Source organism: Labrus mixtus, chromosome 23 (assembly GCF_963584025.1).
Source record: "Labrus mixtus chromosome 23, fLabMix1.1, whole genome shotgun sequence".
In the NCBI taxonomy this organism is placed as follows: domain Eukaryota; kingdom Metazoa; phylum Chordata; class Actinopteri; order Labriformes; family Labridae; genus Labrus; species Labrus mixtus.
The window spans coordinates 9,953,993-9,980,005 of NC_083634.1; the positions used below are offsets into that span (position 1 = coordinate 9,953,993).

General features: G+C 41.4%; 2 protein-coding genes and 1 long non-coding RNA gene across 4 annotated transcripts; 2 read left to right on the top strand and 1 right to left on the bottom strand.

Moving 5' to 3' along the window:
• The first annotated feature begins 191 nt into the window (after nt 1-191).
• LOC132958139 (N-acyl-aromatic-L-amino acid amidohydrolase (carboxylate-forming) B-like) lies at nt 192-5,675 on the top strand. 2 transcript variants are annotated; one of them, XM_061030768.1, is made up of 7 exons: nt 192-876; nt 1,513-1,761; nt 1,842-2,037; nt 2,595-2,688; nt 2,781-2,888; nt 3,006-3,118; nt 4,963-5,675. In XM_061030768.1, exons 1-7 carry the CDS (start codon nt 665-667, stop codon nt 5,206-5,208), a joined length of 1,218 nt encoding a protein of 405 aa, XP_060886751.1. In that variant the 5' UTR covers nt 192-664; the 3' UTR covers nt 5,209-5,675. The 2 variants fall into 2 exon arrangements, with proteins under 2 accessions (XP_060886751.1, XP_060886752.1); XM_061030769.1 differs by lacking the exon at nt 192-876 and adding an exon at nt 883-1,232.
• Nucleotides 5,247-10,248, bottom strand: LOC132958141 (claudin domain-containing protein 1-like). The gene is made up of 4 exons (XM_061030771.1): nt 9,444-10,248; nt 8,082-8,189; nt 7,708-7,845; nt 5,247-7,287 (listed from the first exon to the last, which is right to left on the bottom strand). Exons 1-4 carry the CDS (start codon nt 9,733-9,735, stop codon nt 7,067-7,069), a joined length of 759 nt encoding a protein of 252 aa, XP_060886754.1. The 5' UTR covers nt 9,736-10,248; the 3' UTR covers nt 5,247-7,066.
• Nucleotides 10,249-13,683: 3,435 nt separating this feature from the next.
• LOC132958143 (uncharacterized) lies at nt 13,684-14,108 on the top strand. Its single transcript, XR_009666730.1, has 2 exons — nt 13,684-13,806; nt 13,945-14,108. It is a non-coding gene; the product is annotated as an uncharacterized LOC132958143 (long non-coding RNA).
• Nucleotides 14,109-26,013: the final 11,905 nt, after the last annotated feature.

A 26,013-nucleotide genomic window follows, 5' to 3' on the forward strand; every position in this document is an offset into this window, starting at 1 on the left:
GGGCAAAAGTAACTGTAACTGTAAGCTAACACATCAACACTTCAGTACTTGCTGACTCGCCATAGTCTGGTAAGAAATAGAAATTTCTACTACCCTTTAAAAATGTCCCATGAGCCTTAGCTGTACTGTGTGTTTACTGTCTATGGTTTACTGTAGATTAGCAAACATTAGCAGTCCTTACACTTTGCTACAGTGGCTGCCATGTAGCCACGTGCTAGCATAACTGTGAGGGTGCTAAAGTGTCCTGCAAAAATGTATATGTCGTTTATAGTTCCTTAAAAAATGTCAGGCAGCTTTAATAAACATTGTTTTATTTGCTTTAAAGTTAATTTAAAATTAATTTTGAGTGATAAACAATTCATTTATATGTGTTTGTTTTGGCCTCTGAAATCCATTCTTGTCAGGCTACAGTACAAAGCAGCACAAAATAACACAACAGAAGAAAAATACATACACAAAAGAGCTGTACATATCCAATAAATTAATCTAATTTAAAAAATAAATAACGCATGTCAGAGGGAGAAAATGCTGTGACCATTCTGAAAAAGTAGTATCTTTTTATTAAACAGTTTAGGATTAAATCTGTATACTCTTTAAAGCAAAAGCTGATTATAAACACTCTTTCTTTCACTGTACACACCACAGGCGCCTCTCTTGCTGTGTCATGCCAGCAGATTTATTTTCAGCCAAATGTCTGAAAGGCAGACTGGAACCTACCATCCTATACATGGGGCTGAGAGAGAGAGACAGGGAGTTGTGGACCTCACAGCTGTTGGGATGGAGGGAAGCCACCAATACATCACGTCACACTCAGGACACACCCTGCCTACGATACAGTGTGGTACAGTGCAGTGGACAAGAGGTGGTAGAGAGACGGTGAGAGTTTGCAAAAACAGGCGGCTATAGCCTGCACAGAGGCTGGGATGAGAATGCTGAATCAGTGAAACTGCATGAAAGCCTGGGAGAGGGTGGAAGAGGGTAAACGGTAGGGGAGAGGAAAGAGAAAGGTAACAGCAAGGGTAGACTGGGTAAGATGCCCAGTATGTTGCTTCGTCATTCATTTCCTCTCTTATTTTTGAATGTCGAGCTGAAATTTCAGCCGGTTTTCCCTCGAGCTTTCCTCTTCGGTTAGGAGACTTTTCATTTCAGAGCTGCTTTAGAGAACAGTAATTGTATTAAGTTTAAACCCGGAACTGCCCCTGTACAGTTTTCCAGCACAGCAGAAAGGCGAGGTAAGGTTACAAAAATCAATATCTCTGCTCTGTGTTGCACTGTTATCTACAATGTACCCACTGAAATCAAAACTGGAGTGACTGATACATGACAAAAAAAGAGGGGAAAACGTGTTTCTTTTGGTATCATTTGAAAGTACTTCATACTGATCAAAAAGTGATGCAATTAGTGTATGAACAGAATGACAGGAGGATTTGAGAAAAAAAAAACGATGCATATTTTGTGGCATATGACTTAAAATCTCTCCACCTTTTCCACTGTATCTCTGCCTGCTTTCAGTCAGATGGAGGTTCTGTGTTTGCCAAGGTTGCCCCGGGTCGCGGTGTGTGGCGGTACCCATGGCAATGAGCTGTCTGGGGTGTACTTGGTTAGAGAGCTGCTTAAAGCGAAGAAGCAGGCGTTGAAGGAGGAAAAAGAGGAGAAACCACTGTCAGTGCTGATGGTTCTGGGGAACCCAAAGGCTGTGCAGCTCTGCCGCAGATATGTTGACACAGATTTGAACCGCTGTTTCACCCATGCCATCCTTAAGTAAGGAAGAAGTCAGAGCTTATGCTAACAGTTATGTCGTGTGCGGTGAGTGGCAAGCTGATTTGTTCTCTGTCTCTCAGTTGTCCCTTGTCAGACAGGCCACCCTACGAAATGATCAGATCAAGAGATCTGAACGCCTTGCTGGGTCCCAAAGGAACTCGTGAATCGGTGGATCTTGTTTGCGACCTTCACAACACCACCGCCAACATGGGATTGTGCTTCATCGCATACTCTGACTGTGACTGGATCTGCCTGCACATATTCAAATACCTGCAGGCAAGTACTTACATTCAAGAGAAAAATCAGTAAACCTCACATGTTCAATAAACTTCCAAGAAACAAATATTTGATATTAAAAATCTAACCATGCGTGATGAGTTGCTGGGATTCCAGGAAATGGCTCCTAATTGGTTCTAGTCAAACTTTTAGGTATTTCTACTAGTTCGAGGAACAGTTTATCCTTGAGGGCCCCCTTCAGCTGTGTGGTTCCTCAAGGCTCTGTTTGTGGGCCTGCACTCTTTCCCCTATGTATAATCCCACTGGGCCCTTTCATTAGTAAGCATGGAATCCACTGGTAGCAGCTATATCTCATATAAAAGTAAATGGCATGCAGCCTTTAAAGACTCTGTTAGACTCTATCAAGAATATTTTTATCTTGATTTCCGCCAGGGAACATGATGACTTTTCTGAAAGTTAACCTTGTTTTCTGTTGCCTATGTCAGCAAAGCATTTTAAACAGTTCTAGTTGTTTGAAATGTACTATATTTTTGATAAGGCTTAATTTGACTCAACCATGCTTGAAATCTAAAGTTCAGTTTGATGTGTCACTCTAGATGCAGCTGCCCGACGTACCAATGAGGTACATCCATTTCGACGTCTCTAATAAAGAATCATATTCTCTTGATTCAGTAGGAAAACACGGCTTTGGTAAGTTTTTAGCAGAACACCAACTTGTTCAAAGCATTTGAACGCTTGATTATCTGCAATATTTGACATCTAAAATTCATTTTTTTCTACAGCCATGGAGATTGGCCCCCAACCCCATGGGGTGGTGAGGTCAAACATCTATACAGCGATGAAATTAGGCGTGCAGCACATGATGGATTGGATCCATTTCTTCAACTCAGGTGCAAATGAGTTCAGGTTCCACAATGGGTATTTTTGGCCTTGCTACACTATTAACAAATGTTGAAGCCCTTTTTTTTCTTAAAGCCCATGTTTGCTTCTTTTGCTTCTTTTTCAAGGTACTATTTTTGAAGGAGGACTTGTGGAGGTGTTCACCATGGTTAAAAACATTGACTACCCAAGAGACAGTGAAACACGCAACATCACCGCAGCCATTCATCCTCAACTCCAGGTACGCTCTGATAAAAAGTGTGGCCTTAAGATTTAATGAAAGAAGTTGATCTTTGTAGGACTAAATAAAGGCCAATTATTTCCTTATAAATAGCCAATGACCATGCCAATGAATTACAGGTCAGCTTAAATAACATAATTAGGCCTTTTGTCCCAAGAGAAAAAATATCGCCTTTTGTTCACATGCATTTCACACTGTGCCAGGATGATTCATATTTAATAACCTGTCTTTAACCTTGCCTGCTGTGTATAGAAGATTTAAATTTCTTTTCCAGTAAGTGTTTGTATGCGTGCGTATGAGGTGTCATTTTCTTTGTATTATTAAACCATGACCATGTGCAGTCTGAATGTTCGGAAGGCAGGGTGGGGCCCTTTGCTTTAGGATTGTTCATAACAAGCACGTTATAGACAATGATGTCCACAAATTGTTTTACATGCCATGGCATCCTGTAAATCAGTTTACCATAAACTCCACTGGATTACATATTGGCCTGATTATGTAACATTTCTGATTATTTTCCCAAGATAGGTTTTAGAAAGAAATATGTAACATGATATTTATTACAGACGAAAAAAGAATCATATGTTCAATCGGTACATTTCCAAAAATAAATTTTTGCAAATTTTAAAGTTTAATCAATTAGGTATTTGTAGTCAGTAGACAGTGGCGGAGTGTGGAAATTGGAAAATTTCAGTGTGGAAATTTGTAGAAAAGGTCACATCAGGGGTCACATCAACAGCATTAAAAAACACCCTTAAAATAATGAACATGTGTTTTTTTGATCCAGTAAGAACATAGGCTTTTAGGTTACTAGATTATATGTACTGAAATGTACATCTGCTTGTTTAAAGATGGAATAAAAAATGACACACAGCCGTGAATGAAAAATGAAAACATTGTGAATGTGTGAATAGTGATCCCACTGCAGTCTTGACATGTGACTGAAGAGTAGAAATGGTTGGATTGAAATGAAAGATAATAGCGCCTTATAATGATAATGATAAGGATTTTTGTAACTTCCGTGACTTGCATGACTTGCAATCCTTCTAAAAATAACTGGCTTTGTGAATTAAAAAAACCAAAAACATTTCCACTTACACGGAACTGTAAGTGATCTGTGGTGATGTCAGGGATGTGGGTTTGAGATGTTTATCACCAATCCTGAGACTCACAGAGTTGTGGCAGTATTGCATTCCTGCAATCCTGCCCTACTTATTATATTTTTTTATTCAGTACATTTGTGAGGGACACCCAGGTTATTACTAACATTAGATATAATGGCAAGTGTATATTATTCAGTTGCTTTGTAGGTAGATATACAGTAAGAGGGATTCAACTCTCATATCTGTAAGAAGTGTAAAACTATAGCATTGCTAAAGCTCTGAAGTGGTTAGCTTAAATGGTGAACTAGGGACAAGGGGTTTAGCTAACATGTTGGTCTCCAGTCAAGGTTCATAACTTAACAACTACCCAAATATCTAAAGCTCAACAGGAAGAGTAGGAGAAACAGGGAAGCCTTTACACATACTCCATGTTATCCTCATTGCTAGCATAGCTATCATAACAAACAGAGAGCAATATAGAACATATTCCAATTGCTAGCTTAGAATAGTATAACAATTTAGGCTAGCCCTGTTTAAGATATATATTTAGGTACATAGGCTATAGGCCTCATTGTGAATGGTTAAACATTTAAAATCCAAACAAAATAAATGCAAACAAAACTAGTTTAAAACCTCAAAGCTGTTGTTAAACCTAATCTGTAGAGGTTAAAAGACAAATTGTAAAGCTCACTGTTATCGCTACTTAGCATTCAATCTATAATTGTTTTCTCTTTCCCACAGGACAGAGACTTCTGCCTGCTTCACCCGGGAGACCCGTTGTTCCAGACATTCTCAGGTGAAACACTGAGTTATAAAGGAAAAGAACCTCTTTATCCTTTCTTCATCAATGAATGTGCTTATTACGAGAAGGGCATCGCTCTCTCCCTCGCAAGAAAAAGGCGTGTGATCATTCCTGCAATCCGGGTGCAGACAGAGGAGGAGCAACAGGCTAACGAAGAGAGTTTTGCATCGGAGGAAGAAGATTGAGGATGGACTTGACATGATGAGACTGACGTGACCATTAATTCAATTTTACAAAAAGCGTTTATTGAAACGACAGCTGATGATGGACTAATCATAAATACACTCGCATACTGTACAGTCACACAAATAATATTTAGGTGGAAATTTGTCATGGTTTCAGGTCCATAGAATGAACAACACATTCACTGTTGACTCACACAATTACAGTCATTTAGTGTTTACACTATAGAGGATTCAGGGATAGAACAATTTCTTGAATTAAAATACTGAATATGCAAAATACATCTTGTTCATCATAATACCCATAAGACCACACACAGTGCATCATTTTCAGACATTCTTTAGTTTTTTGAAACCGTGAAAGGTGGTGCTTAATATATTACAGACATATAGCATGGCTTTTAGGGTTAAAGCGATTCTTTTCTAAATGTATTTTTATTTTATTTCATATACATTGTCTAAAAAATATATATTCACGACTGATCACTCCAGCAATATTCAGGATATGTTCAACAATAATTTAAGTGCAAAAGAATACTGTTGTTTATCACCATATGGCCTTTGAATTACATTCATAATGCCTTACAGGGAAATACGCTTTCCCTTAGATCCTGTTGAATGGAAATGACATAAATTAATAATACACAGAGGAACTCATTAAATAAATAATACAACTGAGATAACAAAGGATGAGGAAACCAATGTATGTAAGGACAACAAAACGAGGAAAGTTCACGACAGTTTTGACAAAATGTCCACCTTTGGGTTTTTTTTTTTTTTAACTACAAAAGCCTAAAAAATGAATCAAAATGTTACAAATATGCTTGAAAATAACAAAGAAAGCAATACCATGGGTGAAAAAAAAAATTATAAACAAAGTCTGACCTGAATAATGGCATGAATAAATAAACATCACTTAAAAAAAGGGTGTACCAGATCAATTATAACAGCATGTATAGTAACAATCAATGCCAATCTCCCTGTACTCCTTACTAAAGCCTTCTTTCCCTGACTTTGTTTTAAAGCAGCTGAAGTGAAAGACTGACTACACAACAGCACTCTTATGCAATAAACTTGAACTAACAGTGCTGCAGTTTCACAGAAACAAGCTCAGGGTGTGTCCAGTACATCGTACTCCTACAGCAAGGTGTTTTTGATAATCGAACAAAGGGGAAATGTCACCACACCCATCAGTAAATCTGTAGTTTGAAGGTAAAATTGAATGGGAGCGCATGTGAACTGTCTATAATTACTCCACATGGCGCATGAATGCTGTGTGTGAACAGCTGCGGGTACAATCGGTCACTGAACCTGTTAATCGTAAGCTTAATATTCTCTTTTAAATAAGTTTGGCTATCCATGGGAATAGTTAAACCTTGCTATATCATTCAACCCTCTCAGGTTTCTTGCCCTCTTACAGCTTTTAGGCATCTGATTGAATGCATTTCTAATTGTTAGCGATTAACTAAAGGGTACTATTTTCTTGAAAAAAATATTTTTCAATTGTGACCCCCCCCCCCCCCTTATTCAGAACTTGGAAGAATTTTTTGATAATGGAACTCAGATAAGCTTATCATTTTCAGCTTGCCGTTAAGTTTCTCTGACCATATGCTGCAATCTCATCTCAACATCTTTCTCAACCTTTTTGATAAAAAATTCCAATAACCCTTAACCCTTCCTTAATCTTTTAATGCAGCAGATAGGGTCATAACCATAGAGCGCCTGCACTTTAATCTATCAGAGGGCAAAACACATAGATTAACCCACATCCCATTCCTCTGAGACCATTATAAAAAAAAAAGCATCTTGTTGTCTGAGTGGCATATTTCATCAGGGCAGGAATTCACTGCAGAATCGCAGTCTATGCCACCCTGTAGGCGGTCATGCGGTAGTAGTTCTGACTATGGCTGCGGGCCGCCCACACGAGCAGTGCAGCGGCCATCATGTGGAGCGGAGAGGAGATGAGGGCCAAGTAGAGGGACCAGCCCAGGGAGCCATCCACCTTATCAGGCAGCATTGACACCCTGTGGAGCAGGTCCATCCCAGCCAGGTAGCAGCACACTGTGGCTAAGGTGCAGAGACCTGCAGGGCACAAAATCAGGGGACTCCTTTAGATTATTGTTTTGAAACATACATTTCATGTTAAACCTGTTATAGACTTTATATCTGCTCACCATGGCGTGTTAACATGGTCTTCAGACATTATCATGAAGCTCAAATTAGGCTCTCAGCACAGCTAGCATGATTGTACAGTTTAGTGCCCTCTTTCAATAAAAAGGGTGTTTTCTAATAGATTCATGAAAGTTTCCCTCACCAAATTAAGATTTCCTATTTGCTACTGCACAAATTGATCATTAGGAATAAACTTCATTCTGATTTTGACGTGTTACATACTGCACATGATTTTTTAAAAATGTATTTAATTGTGAGTTGGTGCAAACTGATTCTTAGATGTAGTTGCTTGATAAACCATCATATCGACTTGAACAGTACAGATCTTACCAGCCAGCAGGTGAAGTATCCCTATGCCGAGGGTGGGGGCGAGGCTTCGGCAGAGGCAGGCACAGAACCCAGTCAGGCCCGCCAGCACCACCAGACCCAGGGACACCAGCGGCAGCAGAAACTGGAACCTCCACAAGTCTTTACGTACATGCAGACAAAGAAAGTAATGAGTCAGTGTGCATCAAAGCTATCGATTTCTTCATCTTAATCCTCCTTTTAAACATGACAGAAGAAACTGCCCTTATTAGGGACCATGTATTATTCAATATCACATATTGTTCATACATATTGTATTAGGCAGAGAAGAGGCTGAATCTGTTACAGATTTTACACAAAGCTTTATTATTAGAATAACCTGTTGTGACGAGACTTACATGTGCGCAGCATGTCCTCTCCACTGTTGTGGTTTCCGGGTTCTTTATACTTGGGAGTGAACTGCTGAGTTAGGCTGAAGCTTCGACACTCCAGCGCCATCTTTGCATCTGAAAGACGAAATTAACACAAAGACCCTGTGTCTGAGTCTTGTATTCATCCAGCTACTTTAAATCACTTAAAATGAAAAAGTATTTTAAAAAAGAAATTCTGGGCTACATTCTTGAAGTTTTTCTCATTCAGTGGAACCACTGCAGCAGATGATTCAAGTCAGTGCTTCTCAAACTTAAGGGCCCTTAATTCTGTCATGCCCCTCCTTGAATGGGGGAAAATATCTGTGACCCCCCCCCCCCACCAAATCAAATTTGTGACTGACAGGGCCCAGTTTAACTTTAATAAAAATACATCCTTTTCATTTCACTATAATGTGTGTGTGCAAACACCCAGAGGAATAGCAATTATTTCCGCTTTCTATCAACAGCGTCATATCAACTTTAACTACTCATGATATAGCCTAATAGTTAAAAGATGTCAAATCAGATAACTGTATAAACGATGACTGTATATATTTTACTTTAATTCTTATATCGTATACTTTTTTAAATTTTTTAATCTTGTTAATATGTAGGCCTATAGGCTACATTTTTTAAACTTTAAAATGTCACACAACAGAGTGGCTTGATATAAATCTTCTCAGTTTAATCCGACTCTGTGATCTTTAGGGACCACAAGATCACACAGAAATTTAAAGAAGGCTACTAGCTGCTTGTTGTAACACAGCCCAAATAGTTGATTTTAACATACATCTGATTGGGCAAATAGCCAACCATATGTTGTGATTTTGGAAATCTCAAGTGGGGAACATGTTGAAATGAAATGTAAAAAAACGAACAAAAACCTTTAAGTGAAATGAGTCCCTTCATCTGACACCTTCCCCAAGCAATTCCAGGAGTGAATATAATCAAAGAAACAGCTGATGGTCCTGTTTGCTTTTGTAGGTGATAAAGAATCTTCAGAATTAAATTGAACTCTGATTCATAACCAGCTGAAATCTCCTCACAGGAGCCTTAAGAACAACATGCATGGCGGAGAACGTGACGTAGACTTGGTGATCAATCAAAATAAACAGAATGAACCCGCAGTACATAAGAGCCACAAAGTAGAGCTAATAGCACCAGTAGCCCAAGGGTTTAAACAGCTTATATCTGGGGAATGAATGAGCCACATCTGATGGCATCCACCTGAGACAAGGTGTGGCTCATTCTGAAAACACTTCTTTACAGTTTGGATTACTCATGCGCCTGTAGAAGAAGTGACAGAGCAGTGTAATTGGGCAGCTTATGACAGCTGTATAGGCTACATACCTGTTTCTTTGTACCAGTTCGCGTTGGCAGGGACGAGCACACACCGCCACCACAGGCCCACAGTCCCATTGAGGCGGAACAGTGTGTCGCTGTAGGTTTTCTCATCAAACTCCCCATCCATGAACTCCTCATACAGGGAGCGCAGCTCAGACACGTTGGCCTCTCCTCGGACGGTGGGGCTGCTGTACTGGTACCAGTGCTGCGTCCCGACGGCCACCGACAGATACACAGTGGCCAGTATGCTCAGCACACAGGCGATGACCAGAGCTGTAGCGTAGCGGTTGTCAACCATTGTTCACCGATCAAGAGACGCGTCAAAAGGGGATTAAGTTGACGCAAGCGGTCGACTCGTCGCTCATCAATGTCGACAAATCTGCGATGGTTCTTGTCAAAAGCCCTGGTCCGAGTCACACTGACATCGTCAAGGCTGCACAATATAGCCTAGTGTACTGCACAATAGAGAAAGACAACATCCTGTGTTAATGTTTGGCACTCATCCCCAAACCTGTCCCAACAGTCAGCGTCAGCAGCCCTACAGGCCGGGTTGGATGCGCCATCTGTTCCCTTGTCCCACTTCCACAGATGGTGGTTGGCCAGACGCTGCAGCAGATATCACACACACAGCAAGTCCGTCAATTCCGCACTAAGACAGTGAAATAGGCCGGTATTATTATAGGAAACGATGTGCTCCAATAAGCATCAGACTGCAAGTGCAAATTGGTTCTTTTGTCTTGGAAGGCAGGCTAACGCCGGTTGCGCCCAGGATGAAGCGAATTGTAAACACACTAATCCATGCGTTTTCCGTTTCCGGTTCGGCTGATCATCAGGGCTACAGTAACCTGCATGTCCTCATGTTTTCCATCGATGAGACCGAGAGAGCAGTGAAACACAAGGCGGGGGTCGTTAGAGCAACGTGCAACACTGGGGAAGTACGTTTTGGATTTTGTAGTTCACATATTGTTATAATAACAATACTGGTACTAGTTATAATAGTAATAATAATAATTATTATGGTAACACTTTAAATTAAAGGTGCACAAATGTGAAAGAAATTGGTCCCTGGAAAACTGTTTGAAGATAAAATGCTAGGCGAGGCATTATGGTGGGGGGCTCGCAACATTGAAACCGTAACCATTGGCAACCTCCGGTCTTGAAAGATTAAGTCAATACGGAAATGCAAAATCCTGCAGTTCGTTGAGTGTCCGCTTGAGGCTGGCTCCATGCAGGAGCCCCTGAAGTCACTTACACACCACAGCCGAAAAATCCTATTTTTACAGCAGAAATGAACATGTTTGCAGCCTGGTACAACAAACTCATAGGTCCGATTAGTTAGTGTGATCATGGGCACACACTGTACGGTGCGTAGCTGACATGACTGACAGGCTCTCGGCCTATTGTTAGGCTGACTGAAAGTTAGGCTGAGGCGGGATTTCTGGAACCCCCTGGCGTGCGTCACTCAGGCTTCGTCCATTAATATATACCCTATATGAGGAGGGTATTGAGCTCAAACTCTTAGTTAATGGCTTATTAGCAATCAACTGTGGTCATGTAGAATACTGTATTTATAATTATTTAATAATGACTAATAAGCAGCAAGTATGCTACTAATTAGCATGGTTATAAGCAACTAGTTAGTGAATATTGGGAACTGAGTTACCACAATAATAATAGTAATACTACCACTACTAAGCCTACTACTACTACTACTTATAATAATCCATCCATCCATTATCTATACCACTTTTCCCGTTGCGGGGGGCTGGAGCCGATGCTAGTTGTCATTGGGCGAGAGGCGGGGTACACCCCGGACTGTTTGCCAGTCAATCACACGGCTGACTTATAGAGACAGAGAACCAGCCACACTCATTCACACCTATGGGCAATTTAGAGTCACCAATCAACCTAAAAAACATGTCTTTGGACTGTGGGAGGATGTGCAACACATGGGAGAACATGCCAACTGCACATAGAGAGGTCAGGTCCGACTGGAATTCGAAGCAGGAACCTCTTCGCTGTGAGGCAACAGCGCTAACCACTGCACCACAGTACAGCCCTACTTATAATAATTATAACAATAATAATAATAATAAATAACATAGTTAAAATTGTAAAAGTTGTATTGCAATATGGTGCTCCATTTATTTTTGGGAGAGGCCTCATTTTTTTCTTTCCTTTTTTTTAAGTGGTCGCAAATTTAAATATTAAGTTTTTGATCTATTTTTGTCCTGCAGTTAGTTGGACAACAGAGTAATAATCAGAGATATCACTATAAACTTGACTCTATTTCACTTCCAGCTTAAAGCAGCAGCTCTCGATTGTTGTACAGATTTCCTCTTCCTTCTTGCTGTAAAACAAACAAATTCCTCATTTCTATTAGTGAAAGATAAAAAGTTTACAATTATAAATGTACTCTGTGTATAGTCATACACATTTGCTTAAAAATGCCAAATGGAAGTTTTGATACACACATCTCTCAACATGTTTGTTTTGTATTGAGTAAAAAAAAAATCTTATATCCAAAGTAAAATGTGCACCACTCCTATTTCTCTCTTTCTGAGCGGACAGGTTTCACTGACACAAGGATGACTGCAACAGACTGACTGCAAGATATTATTGTGAAAATCGATTATATAAAACTACAAGCATTGTTTATAACTGTAGTGTCCTTTTTTTAAGAAATCCGGAAAATAGGCAGGGTCAGTTTTTGCCTGTGACCGGACCAACAAAGACATCAACATTTTAAACTCTAAATCTAACTGTCCTTTTTAAGTTCTAACTGGTGTTTTAAAGCTTGTTTGTCTTTCTTCAGAGACTGGACCCAGGAGACCAACAAACTGAGTACTGAAAGCTTTATTCATCTTTCTCAGAATCCAAAGCAGTGAGCCGCCTGCAGACGACTCACCAAGACAAAGAATATCCCACAATATATACTTATTTTGCTGAGGGCGTGAAGATGGTATCCGCCTGCTCCACCATTAGATTCTCCGACTTCATGAAATACAGGCTTCATGTCTCTATCTATGTCCCACGCGAGCTTGACAGCTCTATCTATGTCCCACATGGGCTTTATAGCTCCAACTATGTCCCACATGGGCTTCATAGCTCCAACTATGTCCCACATGGGCTTTATAGCTCCAACTATGTCCCACATGGGCTTCATAGCTCCAGCCATACCCCACGTGGGCTTCACAGCCCCAGCCATGTCCCATACATTGCCACATGCTATTTTCAGAAGTTAGCAGTCAAAAAACCTACAGCAATGTCATGTCTTCTTGATAAATGGGCTAAATATCTGGCCAACCATCTTGTGACCAGACATCGACACACCAACATAACATGTATGTCAGGTTTTCTTGGAATGATGGTCGTTTTTCTTGTATTTTTCCCTCCTTCACCTCTCGTAAATGTCAGGTTAGCCTAAGATTTATTACTTAATTACCCCAAAAGCGAGCTTGTATGAAACTTGAGACCTCACATTTTTTAGACCATGCAAAACCTCAACGGATTACCTAAAGCTTCACCTACATTGACGGATTTCACTTTGTAGGCTCAGTTTGAATTCATGTACACATGTGCCTTTGTGCATTTCATCCTTAGTTGATTATGTTATGTTTATAATATGCAACCCTCACACTATTGTTATTTATTTATCTAACTTGCATAATATGTGTCTATTAGTTCATTATTATACTGAAATACTATTATGATTATTCATGACCACTCTATATAAATGTTGATTATAAGGAACATAAATACATGCCTTCAGGTGGGACACTACATAATCTATGCTCAAATAAAAGCTACTGACCATATAGATACCTTGACACACTCTTTAACAAACCAACATTTCAAAAATCAAAAGACAAAATATAATTTCTTCAAAGAGTTTTTATTCTGATCATGGTAAACTTTCTGACAGGTATAATACAAACAGCAAAAAGTCTCACAGAATACAGCTATGCAGTATTACATAAATATAATTTGAATAAATAAGAAAGTTGACAGTGCATTGTTTTTGAATAGATATCCCTTAAAAATAATTGAATACATTAGTTAAGGGGTGTGCAGCTTGAGATGTGTTCCTTTAAAATGTTTAAAGACATTTTTCTATCTATAATAATCCTGTTGAAGCTTAACATGAATTTTACATTTATTTGTGAATACAGACAGATTTAAATTATTATAAGTTATAGTTAAACTTGTACAAAGTTAAATTAGATGAAGACTACCAAAATCCACTTTGTATTCTACCTTTTCACAGAAACATCAACAATTTCTCTATCTGCTCATGTCAAACTAAAGACTTAAATACAGTTCAGGCAGAAATGAGAGTGATTTTACAGTTTTCTTTTCAGTGTGGCTGGTTTTACCTGTTTGGCAATCAAAAAAGACAAGACTCAACAAGACAGCATGAGTTACTCTCACTAGATAATTTACAGTACACAGTAAATCAAGACACAATTGTTCATGAATAGTGCAATAATTTTCTGATATCCTAGAGTTAAATAGAAGTGATGTTGTATTGTATTGTTGATAATTCTAATGATGATTCAGTGGACCAGATGTAGTCATTCTGTTCGGCCCAGGGTCCTGGACCCTCCCGGATATACACGTTCAGTTTCAACAGACAAATCTAATCCACTCTCATAACTAGTAAATGGTCAGTGCAAAGTTCAATTTATAGTGAGTTCATCCAAAGCAAGGTTGACGACAATCTTGGATATTTACTCACAACGCAATCAGTTTTCATACCAGTAATGGCAGTCCTGTTCTGTTTTAATTGGTAATCAATGCTGATGCTATTGCTGGTTTGACAGTAGCCATGACAAGGGTACCAGACACAATGCAGTGAGGAGACTGATCTTGTGACTTATTCCACTTGAAGCTGTAAATGAGGAGAAAATGAAAACATATTAGTTGAATAAACACTTTTGAAAATGGATACATTTTGGATCAGGCAGAGCTGAATATTTCTTACATATGCCATTAATGGTGATAGAGGTTCCTTCAATGTCAAAGCCAACTACAGTTGATGAAACATTGACCAAAACTTCTGCAATCTGAGTGCCATTAGGAACAAATGTGCTGAGAAATGCAAGATTCATCAAATTGACGATTGATCCATTTCTGCAGAGGGAAAGGAAATAATATTTTGTCAGATTCAAGTTCAAGATAATAATCTAAAATTGTAACTTGGTCATTGTGAAAAAGTACCTAAAGCCGGTGACGTCCAAAGACCTGAATGAGGATGGAAATGCATTTCGAAACTGAGGTTGAAGCTGCAGAAACAAAAACAAAAATATTAAAAAACATGCAATATATTCAATGCAATATTTTGCCTTAGGTCACCTCACTATGTGTTGGATAAGATCATTGTGATCAGAAAATCAAATAAATTATAGGTTTCTTGAGTATGAAGATTTGATTGTGATGTCTGGGACGCACCTGTGTCTTTATCATTGAAGCTCGGTTCTGAAAAGCCTGGGATGATGTATCCAGCAAATCAGTTGTAAAAGGGATGAGAACAGATCTGAAAGTCACGTTTACAACTATATCTGACGCAGAAGTAGGTGCTGCAGTGGCTGGTGCTGCAGTGGCTGGTGCTGCAGTGGCAGGAGCTGCAGTGGCTGGTGCTGCAGTGGCAGGTGCTGCAGTGGCAGGAGCTGCAGTGGCTGGTGCTGCAGTGGCAGGAGCTGCAGTGGCAGGTGCTGCAGTGGCTGGTGCTGCAGTGGCTGGTGCTGCACTGGCTGGTGCTGCAGTGGCTGGTGCTGCACTGGCTGGTGCTGCACTGGCTGGTGCTGGTGCTACAGTGGTTGGTGCTACAGTGGTTGGAGGTGCAACTGGAACTGGACCGTCTATGAAAAAGTAATTATAAGGCAATAAGTTAATGATCATTTGTGCCCAGACCAAGAAAATTTTCTTATCAGAGTTTATATCAAACTGACATTGGTTTCAAATTCAAAAAGCCTACAAATACTAGTCAGAGTGAAACATTTAGTAATGATAACTTACCAACTACTGAAACTGCATTGGCATTAAAGCTCACATCGCCATTATTGTTATCATTTGCAGCTTGAACAAGAGTTTGAGCAACATCACTATTCTGTGGGAGGTCTTCAGCTGGAGTAGTTTGGTTAAAAGTAATTCCAAGATCCACTTGAACTCCATCAACTCGTGTCTGAACAGCACTGTATAATGATACCAAGTGGGACAACACATTAGGTTATTCTGTTGCTGACTGATAGAGAAACATAGAATGTGAAAAATGTCATGTAAATGTAAAAGTAAAAATCCTATATACAAATAAATGGCTTTTTATCCACGTCAGAAAAAACATATTTTACCTGAAACCATTAACAGAGCATTTGACAAAGCGGGCACCATATTGTCTTCGGTATATCTCATTACACTGAAAAAAGAAAGAATAAGATATTAGGACCTTCAGTTGGTTTAGCCACAATTTTCCTCGATTCAAACTTTACACAAATACAAATAAACAGACAGAGGATTCAGATCTACACAATGTTATAATATAAATCCCTCTCTTTGGTACAACATGCAGTCATAAAAATTCAAGACATCTTAAAAATACTTACTCTTGGTACAAGTCGTCTTTCAAGATCTTGGTATTGAGCACTGCTGGGGTCTGTAAGTGCATCTGTAAATGTTTCATTTACCAACATAACTTGAACCCTATAAACAGGTGCAGCTGCTGTGGTGGTTGTTATTGGAAATGCTTGGGCTGTTGTAGCAGCTGTGGTTGTTGGAGCTGCAGTGGAAGTTGTTAGAGCATTTGTGGTGGTTGTTGGTGCGGCTGTGGTTGTTGTTGGGGCTGCAGTGCTGGTTGTTGGAGCAGCAGTGATGGTTGTTGGGGCGGCTGTGGTTGTTGTTGGAGCTGCACTGCTGGTTGTTGGAGCAGCAGTGATGGTTGTTGGGGCGGCTGTGGTTGTTGTTGGTGCAGCTGTGGTTGTTGTTGGTGCAGCAGTGGTGGTTGTTAAAGCAGCTGTGGTTGTTGTTGGTGCAGCTGTGGTTGTTGTTGCTGCAGCTGTGGACGTTGTCGGAGCGGCTGTGGTTGTTGTTGGAGCAGCTGTGGTTGTTGTTGGAGGTGCTGTGGATGTTGTTGCAACACTTGGGGTGGTTGTTGGTGCTGCTGTGGTGGTTGTTGGTGCAGCAGTGGTAGTTGTTGGAGCTGCTGTGGTTGTTGTTAGAGCTGCTGTGGATGTTGTTGGAGCGGCTGTGGTTGTTGTTGGAGCGGCTGTGGTTGTTGTTGGAGCAGCTGTGGTGGTTGTTGGTGCAGCAGTGGTTGTTGTTGGAGCAGCTGTGGTTGTTGTTGGTGCAGCAGTGGTTGTTGGAGCTGCTGTGGTGGTTGTTGGTGCAGCAGTGGTAGTTGTTGGTGCTGCTGTGGTTGTTGTTGGAGCGGCTGTGGTGGTTGTTGGTGCAGCAGTGGTTGTTGCTGGAGCAGCTGTGGTTGTTGTTGGTGCTGCTGTGGTGGTTGTTGGTGCAGCAGTGGTAGTTGTTGGAGCTGCTGTGGTTGTTGTTGGAGTGGCTGTGGTTGTTGTTGGAGCTGTAGTGGAGGTTGTTGGAGCAGCTGTGGATGTTGTTGGAGCAGCTGTGGTGGTTGTTGGAGCTGCAGTGGAGGTTGTTGGAGCAGCTGTGGATGTTGTTGGAGCGGCTGGGGTAGTTGTTGGAGCTGCTGTGGTTGTTGTTGGTGCAGCAGTGGTAGTTGTTGGTGCAACAGTGGTCGTTGTTGGAGTGGCTATGGTTGTTGTTGGAGCAGCTGTGGTTGTTGGTGCAGCTGTGGTTGTTGTTGGAGCAGCTGTGGTTGTTGTTGGAGTGGCTGTGGTCGTTGTTGGAGCTGCTGTGGTTGTTGTTGGAGCAGCAGTGGTAGTTGTTGGTGCAACAGTGGTCGTTGTTGGAGTGGCTGTGGTTGTTGTTGGAGCCGCTGTGGTCGTTGTTGTTGCAGCTGTGGTTGTTGTTGGAGCAGCTGTGGTTGTTGTTGGATCACTTGTGGTGGTTGTTGGAGTGGCTGTGGTCGTTGTTGGAGCTGCTGTGGTTGTTGTTGGTGCAGCAGTGGTAGTTGTTGGTGCAACAGTGGTCGTTGTTGGAGTGGCTGTGGTTGTTGTTGGAGCGGCTGTGGTTGTTGTTGGTGCAGCTGTGGTTGTTGTTGGAGCAGCTGTGGTTGTTGTTGGTGCTGCTGTGGATGTTGTTGGAGCGGCTGTGGTGGTTGTTGGTGCTGCTGTGGTTGTTGTTGGAGCGGCTGTTGTTGTTGTTGGAGCAGCTGTCGTTGTTGTTGGTGCTGCTGTGGATGTTGTTGGAGCGGCTGTGGTTGTTGTTGGTGCAGCAGTGGTAGTTGTTGGTGCAACAGTGGTCGTTGTTGGTGCTGCTGTGGATGTTGTTGGAGCGGCTGTGGTTGTTGTTGGTGCAGCAGTGGTTGTTGTTGGTGCTGCTGTGGATGTTGTTGGAGCGGCTGTGGTTGTTGTTGGAGCGGCTGTGGTTGTTGTTGGAGCGGCTGTGGTTGTTGTTGGTGCTGCTGTGGTTGTTGTTGGAGCGGCTGTGGTTGTTGTTGGAGCGGCTGTGGTTGTTGATGGTGCTGCTGTGGTTGTTGTTGGAGCTGCTGTGGTTGTTGTTGGAGCGGCTGTGGTTGTTGTTGGAACGGCTGTGGATGTTGTTGGAGCACTTGTGGTGGTTGTTGTTGGAGTTGCTGTGGTGGTTGTTGGAGCGGCTGTGGTTGTTGTTGGTGCAGCAGTGGTTGTTGGAGCTGCTGTGGTGGTTGTTGGTGCAGCAGTGGTAGTTGTTGGTGCTGCTGTGGTTGTTGTTGGAGCGGCTGTGGTGGTTGTTGGTGCAGCAGTGGTTGTTGCTGGAGCAGCTGTGGTTGTTGTTGGTGCTGCTGTGGTGGTTGTTGGTGCAGCAGTGGTAGTTGTTGGAGCTGCTGTGGTTGTTGTTGGAGCTGCAGTGGTTGTTGTTGGAGTGGCTGTGGTTGTTGTTGGAGCTGTAGTGGAGGTTGTTGGAGCAGCTGTGGATGTTGTTGGAGCAGCTGTGGTGGTTGTTGGAGCTGCAGTGGAGGTTGTTGGAGCAGCTGTGGATGTTGTTGGAGCGGCTGGGGTAGTTGTTGGAGCTGCTGTGGTTGTTGTTGGTGCAGCAGTGGTAGTTGTTGGTGCAACAGTGGTCGTTGTTGGAGTGGCTATGGTTGTTGTTGGAGCAGCTGTGGTTGTTGGTGCAGCTGTGGTTGTTGTTGGAGCAGCTGTGGTTGTTGTTGGAGTGGCTGTGGTCGTTGTTGGAGCTGCTGTGGTTGTTGTTGGAGCAGCAGTGGTAGTTGTTGGTGCAACAGTGGTCGTTGTTGGAGTGGCTGTGGTTGTTGTTGGAGCCGCTGTGGTCGTTGTTGTTGCAGCTGTGGTTGTTGTTGGAGCAGCTGTGGTTGTTGTTGGATCACTTGTGGTGGTTGTTGGAGTGGCTGTGGTCGTTGTTGGAGCTGCTGTGGTTGTTGTTGGTGCAGCAGTGGTAGTTGTTGGTGCAACAGTGGTCGTTGTTGGAGTGGCTGTGGTTGTTGTTGGAGCGGCTGTGGTTGTTGTTGGTGCAGCTGTGGTTGTTGTTGGAGCAGCTGTGGTTGTTGTTGGTGCTGCTGTGGTTGTTGTTGGAGCGGCTGTTGTTGTTGTTGGAGCAGCTGTCGTTGTTGTTGGTGCTGCTGTGGATGTTGTTGGAGCGGCTGTGGTTGTTGTTGGTGCAGCAGTGGTAGTTGTTGGTGCAACAGTGGTCGTTGTTGGTGCTGCTGTGGATGTTGTTGGAGCGGCTGTGGTTGTTGTTGGTGCAGCAGTGGTTGTTGTTGGTGCTGCTGTGGATGTTGTTGGAGCGGCTGTGGTTGTTGTTGGAGCGGCTGTGGTTGTTGTTGGAGCGGCTGTGGTTGTTGTTGGTGCTGCTGTGGTTGTTGTTGGAGCGGCTGTGGTTGTTGTTGGAGCGGCTGTGGTTGTTGATGGTGCTGCTGTGGTTGTTGTTGGAGCTGCTGTGGTTGTTGTTGGAGCGGCTGTGGTTGTTGTTGGAACGGCTGTGGATGTTGTTGGAGCACTTGTGGTTGTTGTTGTTGGAGTTGCTGTGGTGGTTGTTGGAGCGGCTGTGGTTGTTGTTGGAGTTGCTGTGGTGGTTGTTGGAGCTGCTGTGGTCGTTGTTTGAGCGGCTGTGGTTGTTGTTGGAGCTGCAGTGGTTGTTGTTGGAGCTGCAGTGGTTGTTGTTGGAGCGGCTGTGGTTGTTGTTGGAGCTGCAGTGGTTGTTGTTGGAGCTGCAGTGGTTGTTGTTGGAGCTGCAGTGGTTGTTGTTGGAGCGGCTGTGGTGGTTGTTGGAGTGGCTGTGGTGGTTGTTGGTGCTGCTGTGGTTGTTGTTGGTGCAGCAGTGGTCGTTGTTGGAGCTGCTGTGGTTGTTGTTGGTGCAGCAGTGGTGGTTGTTGGAGCTGCTGTGGTTGTTGTTGGAGTTGCAGTGGTTGTTGTTGGAGCGGCTGTGGTTGTTGTTGGAGCTGCTGTGGTGGTTGTTGGTGCTGCTGTGGTTGTTGTTTGAGCAGCTGTGGTTGTTGTTGGAGCTGCAGTGGTTGTTGTTGGAGCAGCTGTGGTTGTTGTTGGAGCGGCTGTGGTTGTTGTTGGTGCTGCTGTGGTTGTTGTTGGAGCGGCTGTGGTGGTTGTTGGTGCTGCTGTGGTTGTTGTTGGAGCTGCTGTGGTGGTTGTTGGAGCTGCTGTGGTGGTTGTTGGTGCTGCTGTGGTTGTTGTTGGAGCGGCTGTGGTGGTTGTTGGAGCTGCTGTGGTTGTTGTTGGTGCTGCTGTGGTTGTTGTTGGAGCGGCTGTGGTGGTTGTTGGTGCTGCTGTGGTTGTTGTTGGTGCTGCTGTGGTAGTTGTTGGTGCAGCAGTGGTTGTTGTTGGAGCTGCTGTGGTTGTTGTTGGAGCACTTGTGGTGGTTGTTGGTGCTGCTGTGGTTGTTGTTGGAGCTGCTGTGGTGGTTGTTGGAGCTGCTGTGGTGGTTGTTGGTGCTGCTGTGGTTGTTGTTGGAGCAGCTGTGGTGGTTGTTGGTGCTGCTGTGGTTGTTGTTGGAGCAGCTGTGGTGGTTGTTGGTGCTGCTGTGGTTGTTGTTGGAGCGGCTGTGGTGGTTGTTGGTGCTGCTGTGGTTGTTGTTGGAGCGGCTGTGGTGGTTGTTGGTGCTGCTGTGGTTGTTGTTGGAGCTGCTGTGGTGGTTGTTGGTGCTGCTGTGGTAGTTGTTGGTGCAGCAGTGGTTGTTGTTGGAGCTGCTGTGGTTGTTGTTGGAGCGGCTGTGGTGGTTGTTGGTGCTGCTGTGGTTGTTGTTGGAGCGGCTGTGGTTGTTGTTGGAGCTGCTGTGGTGGTTGTTGGTGCTGCTGTGGTTGTTGGTGCTGCTGTGGTTGTTGGTGCTGCTGTGGTTGTTGTTGGAGCTGCTGTGGTGGTTGTTGGTGCTGCTGTGGTAGTTGTTGGTGCAGCAGTGGTTGTTGTTGGAGCTGCTGTGGTAGTTGTTGGTGCAGCAGTGGTTGTTGTTGGAGCTGCTGTGGTTGTTGTTGGAGCACTTGTGGTGGTTGTTGGAGCTGCTGTGGTTGTTGTTGGAGCACTTGTGGTGGTTGTTGGTGCTGCTGTGGTGGTTGTTGGTGCTGCTGTGGTGGTTGTTGGTGCTGCTGTGGTTGTTGTTGGAGCGGCTGTGGTGGTTGTTGGTGCGGCTGTGGTTGTTGTTGGAGCGGCTGTGGTTGTTGTTGGAGCTGCTGTGGTGGTTGTTGGAGCAGCTGTGGTTGTTGTTGGAGCACTTGTGGTGGTTGTTGGTGCTGCTGTGGTGGTTGTTGGTGCTGCTGTGGATGTTGTTGGAGCGGCTGTGGTGGTTGTTGGTGCTGCTGTGGTTGTTGTTGGAGCGGCTGTGGTGGTTGTTGGTGCTGCTGTGGTTGTTGTTGGAGCTGCTGTGGTGGTTGTTGGTGCTGCTGTGGTTGTTGTTGGAGCTGCTGTGGTGGTTGTTGGAGCTGCTGTGGTGGTTGTTGGTGCTGCTGTGGTTGTTGTTGGAGCGGCTGTGGTGGTTGTTGGTGCAGCAGTGGTTGTTGTTGGAGCGGCTGTGGTGGTTGTTGGTGCTGTTGTGGTTGTTGTTGGAGCGGCTGTGGTGGTTGTTGGTGCTGCTGTGGTTGTTGTTGGAGCTGCTGTGGTGGTTGTTGGTGCAGCAGTGGTAGTTGTTGGAGCGGCTGTTGATGTTGTTGGAGCTTCTGTGGTGGTTGTTGGAGCTGCTGTGGTGGTTGTTGGTGCTGCTGTGGTTGTTGTTGGAGCGGCTGTGGTGGTTGTTGGTGCTGCTGTGGTTGTTGTTGGAGCGGCTGTGGTTGTTGTTGGAGTTGCAGTAGTAGTTGTTTGAGCTGTAGTTGTCTTTGCTTGAGATATTAATAGAGCTATTGATATTGGAAAATAATGAATTAGTATTCATTTTAAAACAGAATAATTGTATCTATGTTTTTGTTACGTTAATGTCAGGGCTCTAATAACATAACCCACAATTCTGAGGTCATCATATTATTTCTTTTAAATTTTATAAAGCAATAAGGTTACTTTTTGTTTCCCCTCGAGATTGTGAATCAAGAATATCATTTCCAAATTCCAAATTTTTATTTTATGTACTTTGCAGGTGTAAATCACACTCATCTTACCTGTTAGAATCAGAATAAGTATGTTCTTTCCAACAGCCATCTTTTGTCCTTTGAGTCTGTCAAAAATAAATCAGTGCAGACAATACAGAAACTTAATCAATAGGGAATTATTAAAGAAATAATCTGTACACGTATCTCTTAGCAGAATCATTATTTCTGTTTTTTATGGCATAACAATCAGAATCAAAATCATTACTAAGGCAGGTTAGATACGTAGTACAATATATGAACATTGATAAACTAACTAACTTTTTTTCCTTGAACTTTTTGGAATGTTGTTTGAAATCAAACAGATGGTTAACACAATGCTTGTTGTAGATGATTCATCCTGCTATTGACTGAATATGTTAAAGGATTAATGTGTAAACACATTTAAAATGAAACGGTTTAATATAACTTAAAAAAACAGTGCAACTTATGCTTACTTTGTAATCATTATTTTCCTTCACCACAGAGTTCACACCTCAAAAGAACTAATGAATTTGACCTTTGTCTTCAGGAGAGTAACAAATCATTTTTAAATCCAGTCTTTTAGGGGGAGTTGCCATTATTAATTTATGACCAAAAGCAAACTTTTCCCCACATATCCTAATTTCAGTTTATTTAAGCCATGGAAAGTCAAATACAAAATAAACTGTTAGGTTGTAAGAGTTTAGAAGATCATGTAAACCCTTTTCCCAACATTTAATTGACACAACAAAACATGTTTCTTCAACTCCTCCGCATCTCTTAATCTGTTTTGCATAATAAAAAAAAAAAATCTTAAATACCAGTTTCTCAGTAAGAGGTAAGATGCATTTTAAACATAAATACAAACTATTTAAAAATGTAAATATGTCCAAAAGATTAAATACAGAAGGAAAAATGTACTCACCTCAAAACAAAAGATCAATGTAGAGTTATTTATTCCGTCTCTGTATCAGATTAAGATTTTGTCTAAACTGAAGAATGAAAACTTTTTTCTTCAATTAGTCTAGTTCACAGCTGCGATTTGTAAACCTTTCAGCTAGGTGACAACCATCCTGTTTTAAGGGCTTTATATATCGGAAAGGAATAATAGATGACTACGTGCCTCTTACGTGTTGAACATTTCTGAAATGTTGTGACGTATTTGCAGTGAACAAAGGCAAATCACTGCTTACACGTTTTAATTTGTCAGTCTGTCATTATCTTTGCAAAGTATTGTGGCACACTCCCTTTTTTTGGCCTGTGACACAACCTGCCGGTGCATTCCACTTATGTGAATGTAGAAAGAAGTTTCACCTTATGACAGAAAGTTGTGAAAAATAATTTAAGAAAGAGTTCTTTTTAATGGGTTATTAAAACATAATGCAAAAAAGAACAATAACTGTTATCAAGTTCTACCGTTTTGGCCGAGTATGGTTAATTTTATATGGAGTCATTTGGGTACATTTTTTACTACAACACAATTAAATTACAATTTAGCCAAACCAAAATAAAATTGCTTCACTTGTGTTTTGCTGGTCCAACATTTAGCTGTTGCCCATTTTAGCATATAATTGTACTATGACATAAAAACAACAACTGGAGACGATGATAAAGGTGAGCATGCAGTAAGGTTTTAAACTTAAAAAACACAACATTATTCTGTCCAAAGAATGATGAAAGACCACTGCTTTCATCGCCATAAAGTCTTATTCTATGACATCTTTTTGCTACATCCTAGCTATATATAGATTTTAATGTTTAATGTTTCTTGTTTCTCAACCCTGGTCCTGGGGACCTACTACTGCCCTGCATGTTTTAGCTGTTTCCCTCTATCAACACACCTGATTCAAATGACTGCTAATGTAGTTATGAATAATGAAGTTAAACTGAATTAAATAGAGTCAAGCAGCTTCTTGACCGTATATACCCAATTATAATCAAACTTTTGATTCAGACTTTGGATTTCATAACTTACTTCAGTAGTACAGGCAGGAAAGAAGAAATTAAATATTAAAAGATTAAAACTTCAGATTTTTAACAAGGTTTCTATTTGTTAATGAATTTGATATTTTAAGGACCTTCACCTCAGTATCATAAAGCTATTTCATAAGTGGGGTGAGTGATATTTTTTCATGTCACAGCTTCAATTCAAAATTAATTAATTGTGCTTTAGCAAACATATTGGACATATTCTTCTGTATTTACTGTTTATTTATATTTGTCTTTTACTGTTAGTACCTACTCAATCTGTCAGTATGCAGTAGACAGTTAGTACCTACTATAGCTTTATTCAAGAAGAGTAATGCACATATACAGTAAGGTAAACAAAAAACAGTATCACAATGTTAATCAAGTAATAGACAGATTAAATAATAAAATAACATACAGTACATACAGGAAAGTACAAATGAAAGACAGTATTAGGCTACAAAGTAAAATAAACCAATTAAGACACATACATAAATATGGAATTCATTATTTAAATAGAGGGGGAAAGGTTTTAAAATATGCATACATTTGTTACATTTTTTGTTGTTAATTAAAAGTAGTGATTTCAGTAGGGACTTTATCTCTAGATTAAAAATGTATTCAATTAATTCATGCTCGTTTGTTTTGATTTGGAGGCGCTCGTGAAGTGACGTTTTCGTTTAATTTCGCACAGCATTGTGGGTGGTAAATTACAATTCAGTTCCTGAAAGGATGCATCCGATCCATACTGCATAAAACTGGGAAGTTAGTATCCATGCTGAAATGTTCAGTCTACTGAGGCGGACCCAAAAAATGACTATTGAATGACCACGAAAGTTCAGTACACTGAAACTCCCTACTGAAAAGTATGCACTGCCTACTGAACTGTGGCAAGGGCCCCTGTCTTTGGACTGTGGGCGGAAGCAGTAGTACCCGGAGAGAACCCACACATGCAAAGAAGAGAACATGCAAACTGCAAACAGAGAGATCAGGTCCGAAGGGAATTCGAAGCAGGAACCTCTTCGCTATGAGGCAACAGCGCTAACTACTGCACCACAGTACAGTCCTACTTATAATAATAATAATAATAATAATAATAATAATAATAAATAAATAACATAGTTTAAATGACTTGTCTGTAGTTTTATTGCAATATTTTATGCTTTAAAATAACTCTTCAGGATTCAGCTTTTCGGTATGTTTGTGCTGTTATATTAATCTATGACTCTTTGACTGGTTTTCCATTTATTTTTGGGAGAGGCCTTATTTTTTTCTTTCCTTTTTTTTAAGTGGTCGCAAATTTAAATATTACGTTTTTGATCTATTTTTGTCCTGCAGTTAGTTGGACAACATAGTAATAATCAGAGATATCACTATAAACTTGACTCTATTTCACTTCCAGCTTAAAGCAGCAGCTCTCGATTGTTGTACAGATTTCCTCTTCCTTCTTGCTGTAAAACAAACAAATTCCTCATTTCTATTAGTGAAAGGTAAAAAGTTTACAATTAAAAATGTACTCTGTGTATAGTCATACACATTTGCTCAAAAATACCAAATGGAAATTTTGAACATCTCTCAAGATGTCTGTTTTGTATTGAGTAAAACATTTTTTTATATAAAAAGTAAAATGTGCACCACTCCTAATTCTCTCTTTCTGAGTGGACAGGTTTCACTGACACAAGGATGACTGCAACAGACTGACTGCAAGATATTATTGTTAAAATCGATTGTATAAAACTACAAGCATTGTTTATCACCTATGCTCAAATGAAAGCTACTGACCATATAGATACCTTGACACACTCTTTAAGAAATCAACATTTCAAAAATCACACAAGAGAAAATATGAATTCTTCAAAGAGTTTTTATTCTGATCATGGTAAACTTTCTGACAGGTATAATACAAACAGCAAAAAGTCTCACAGAATACAGCTATGCAGTATTACATAAATATATTTTGAATAAATAAGAAAGTTGACAGTGCATTGTTTTTGAATAGAT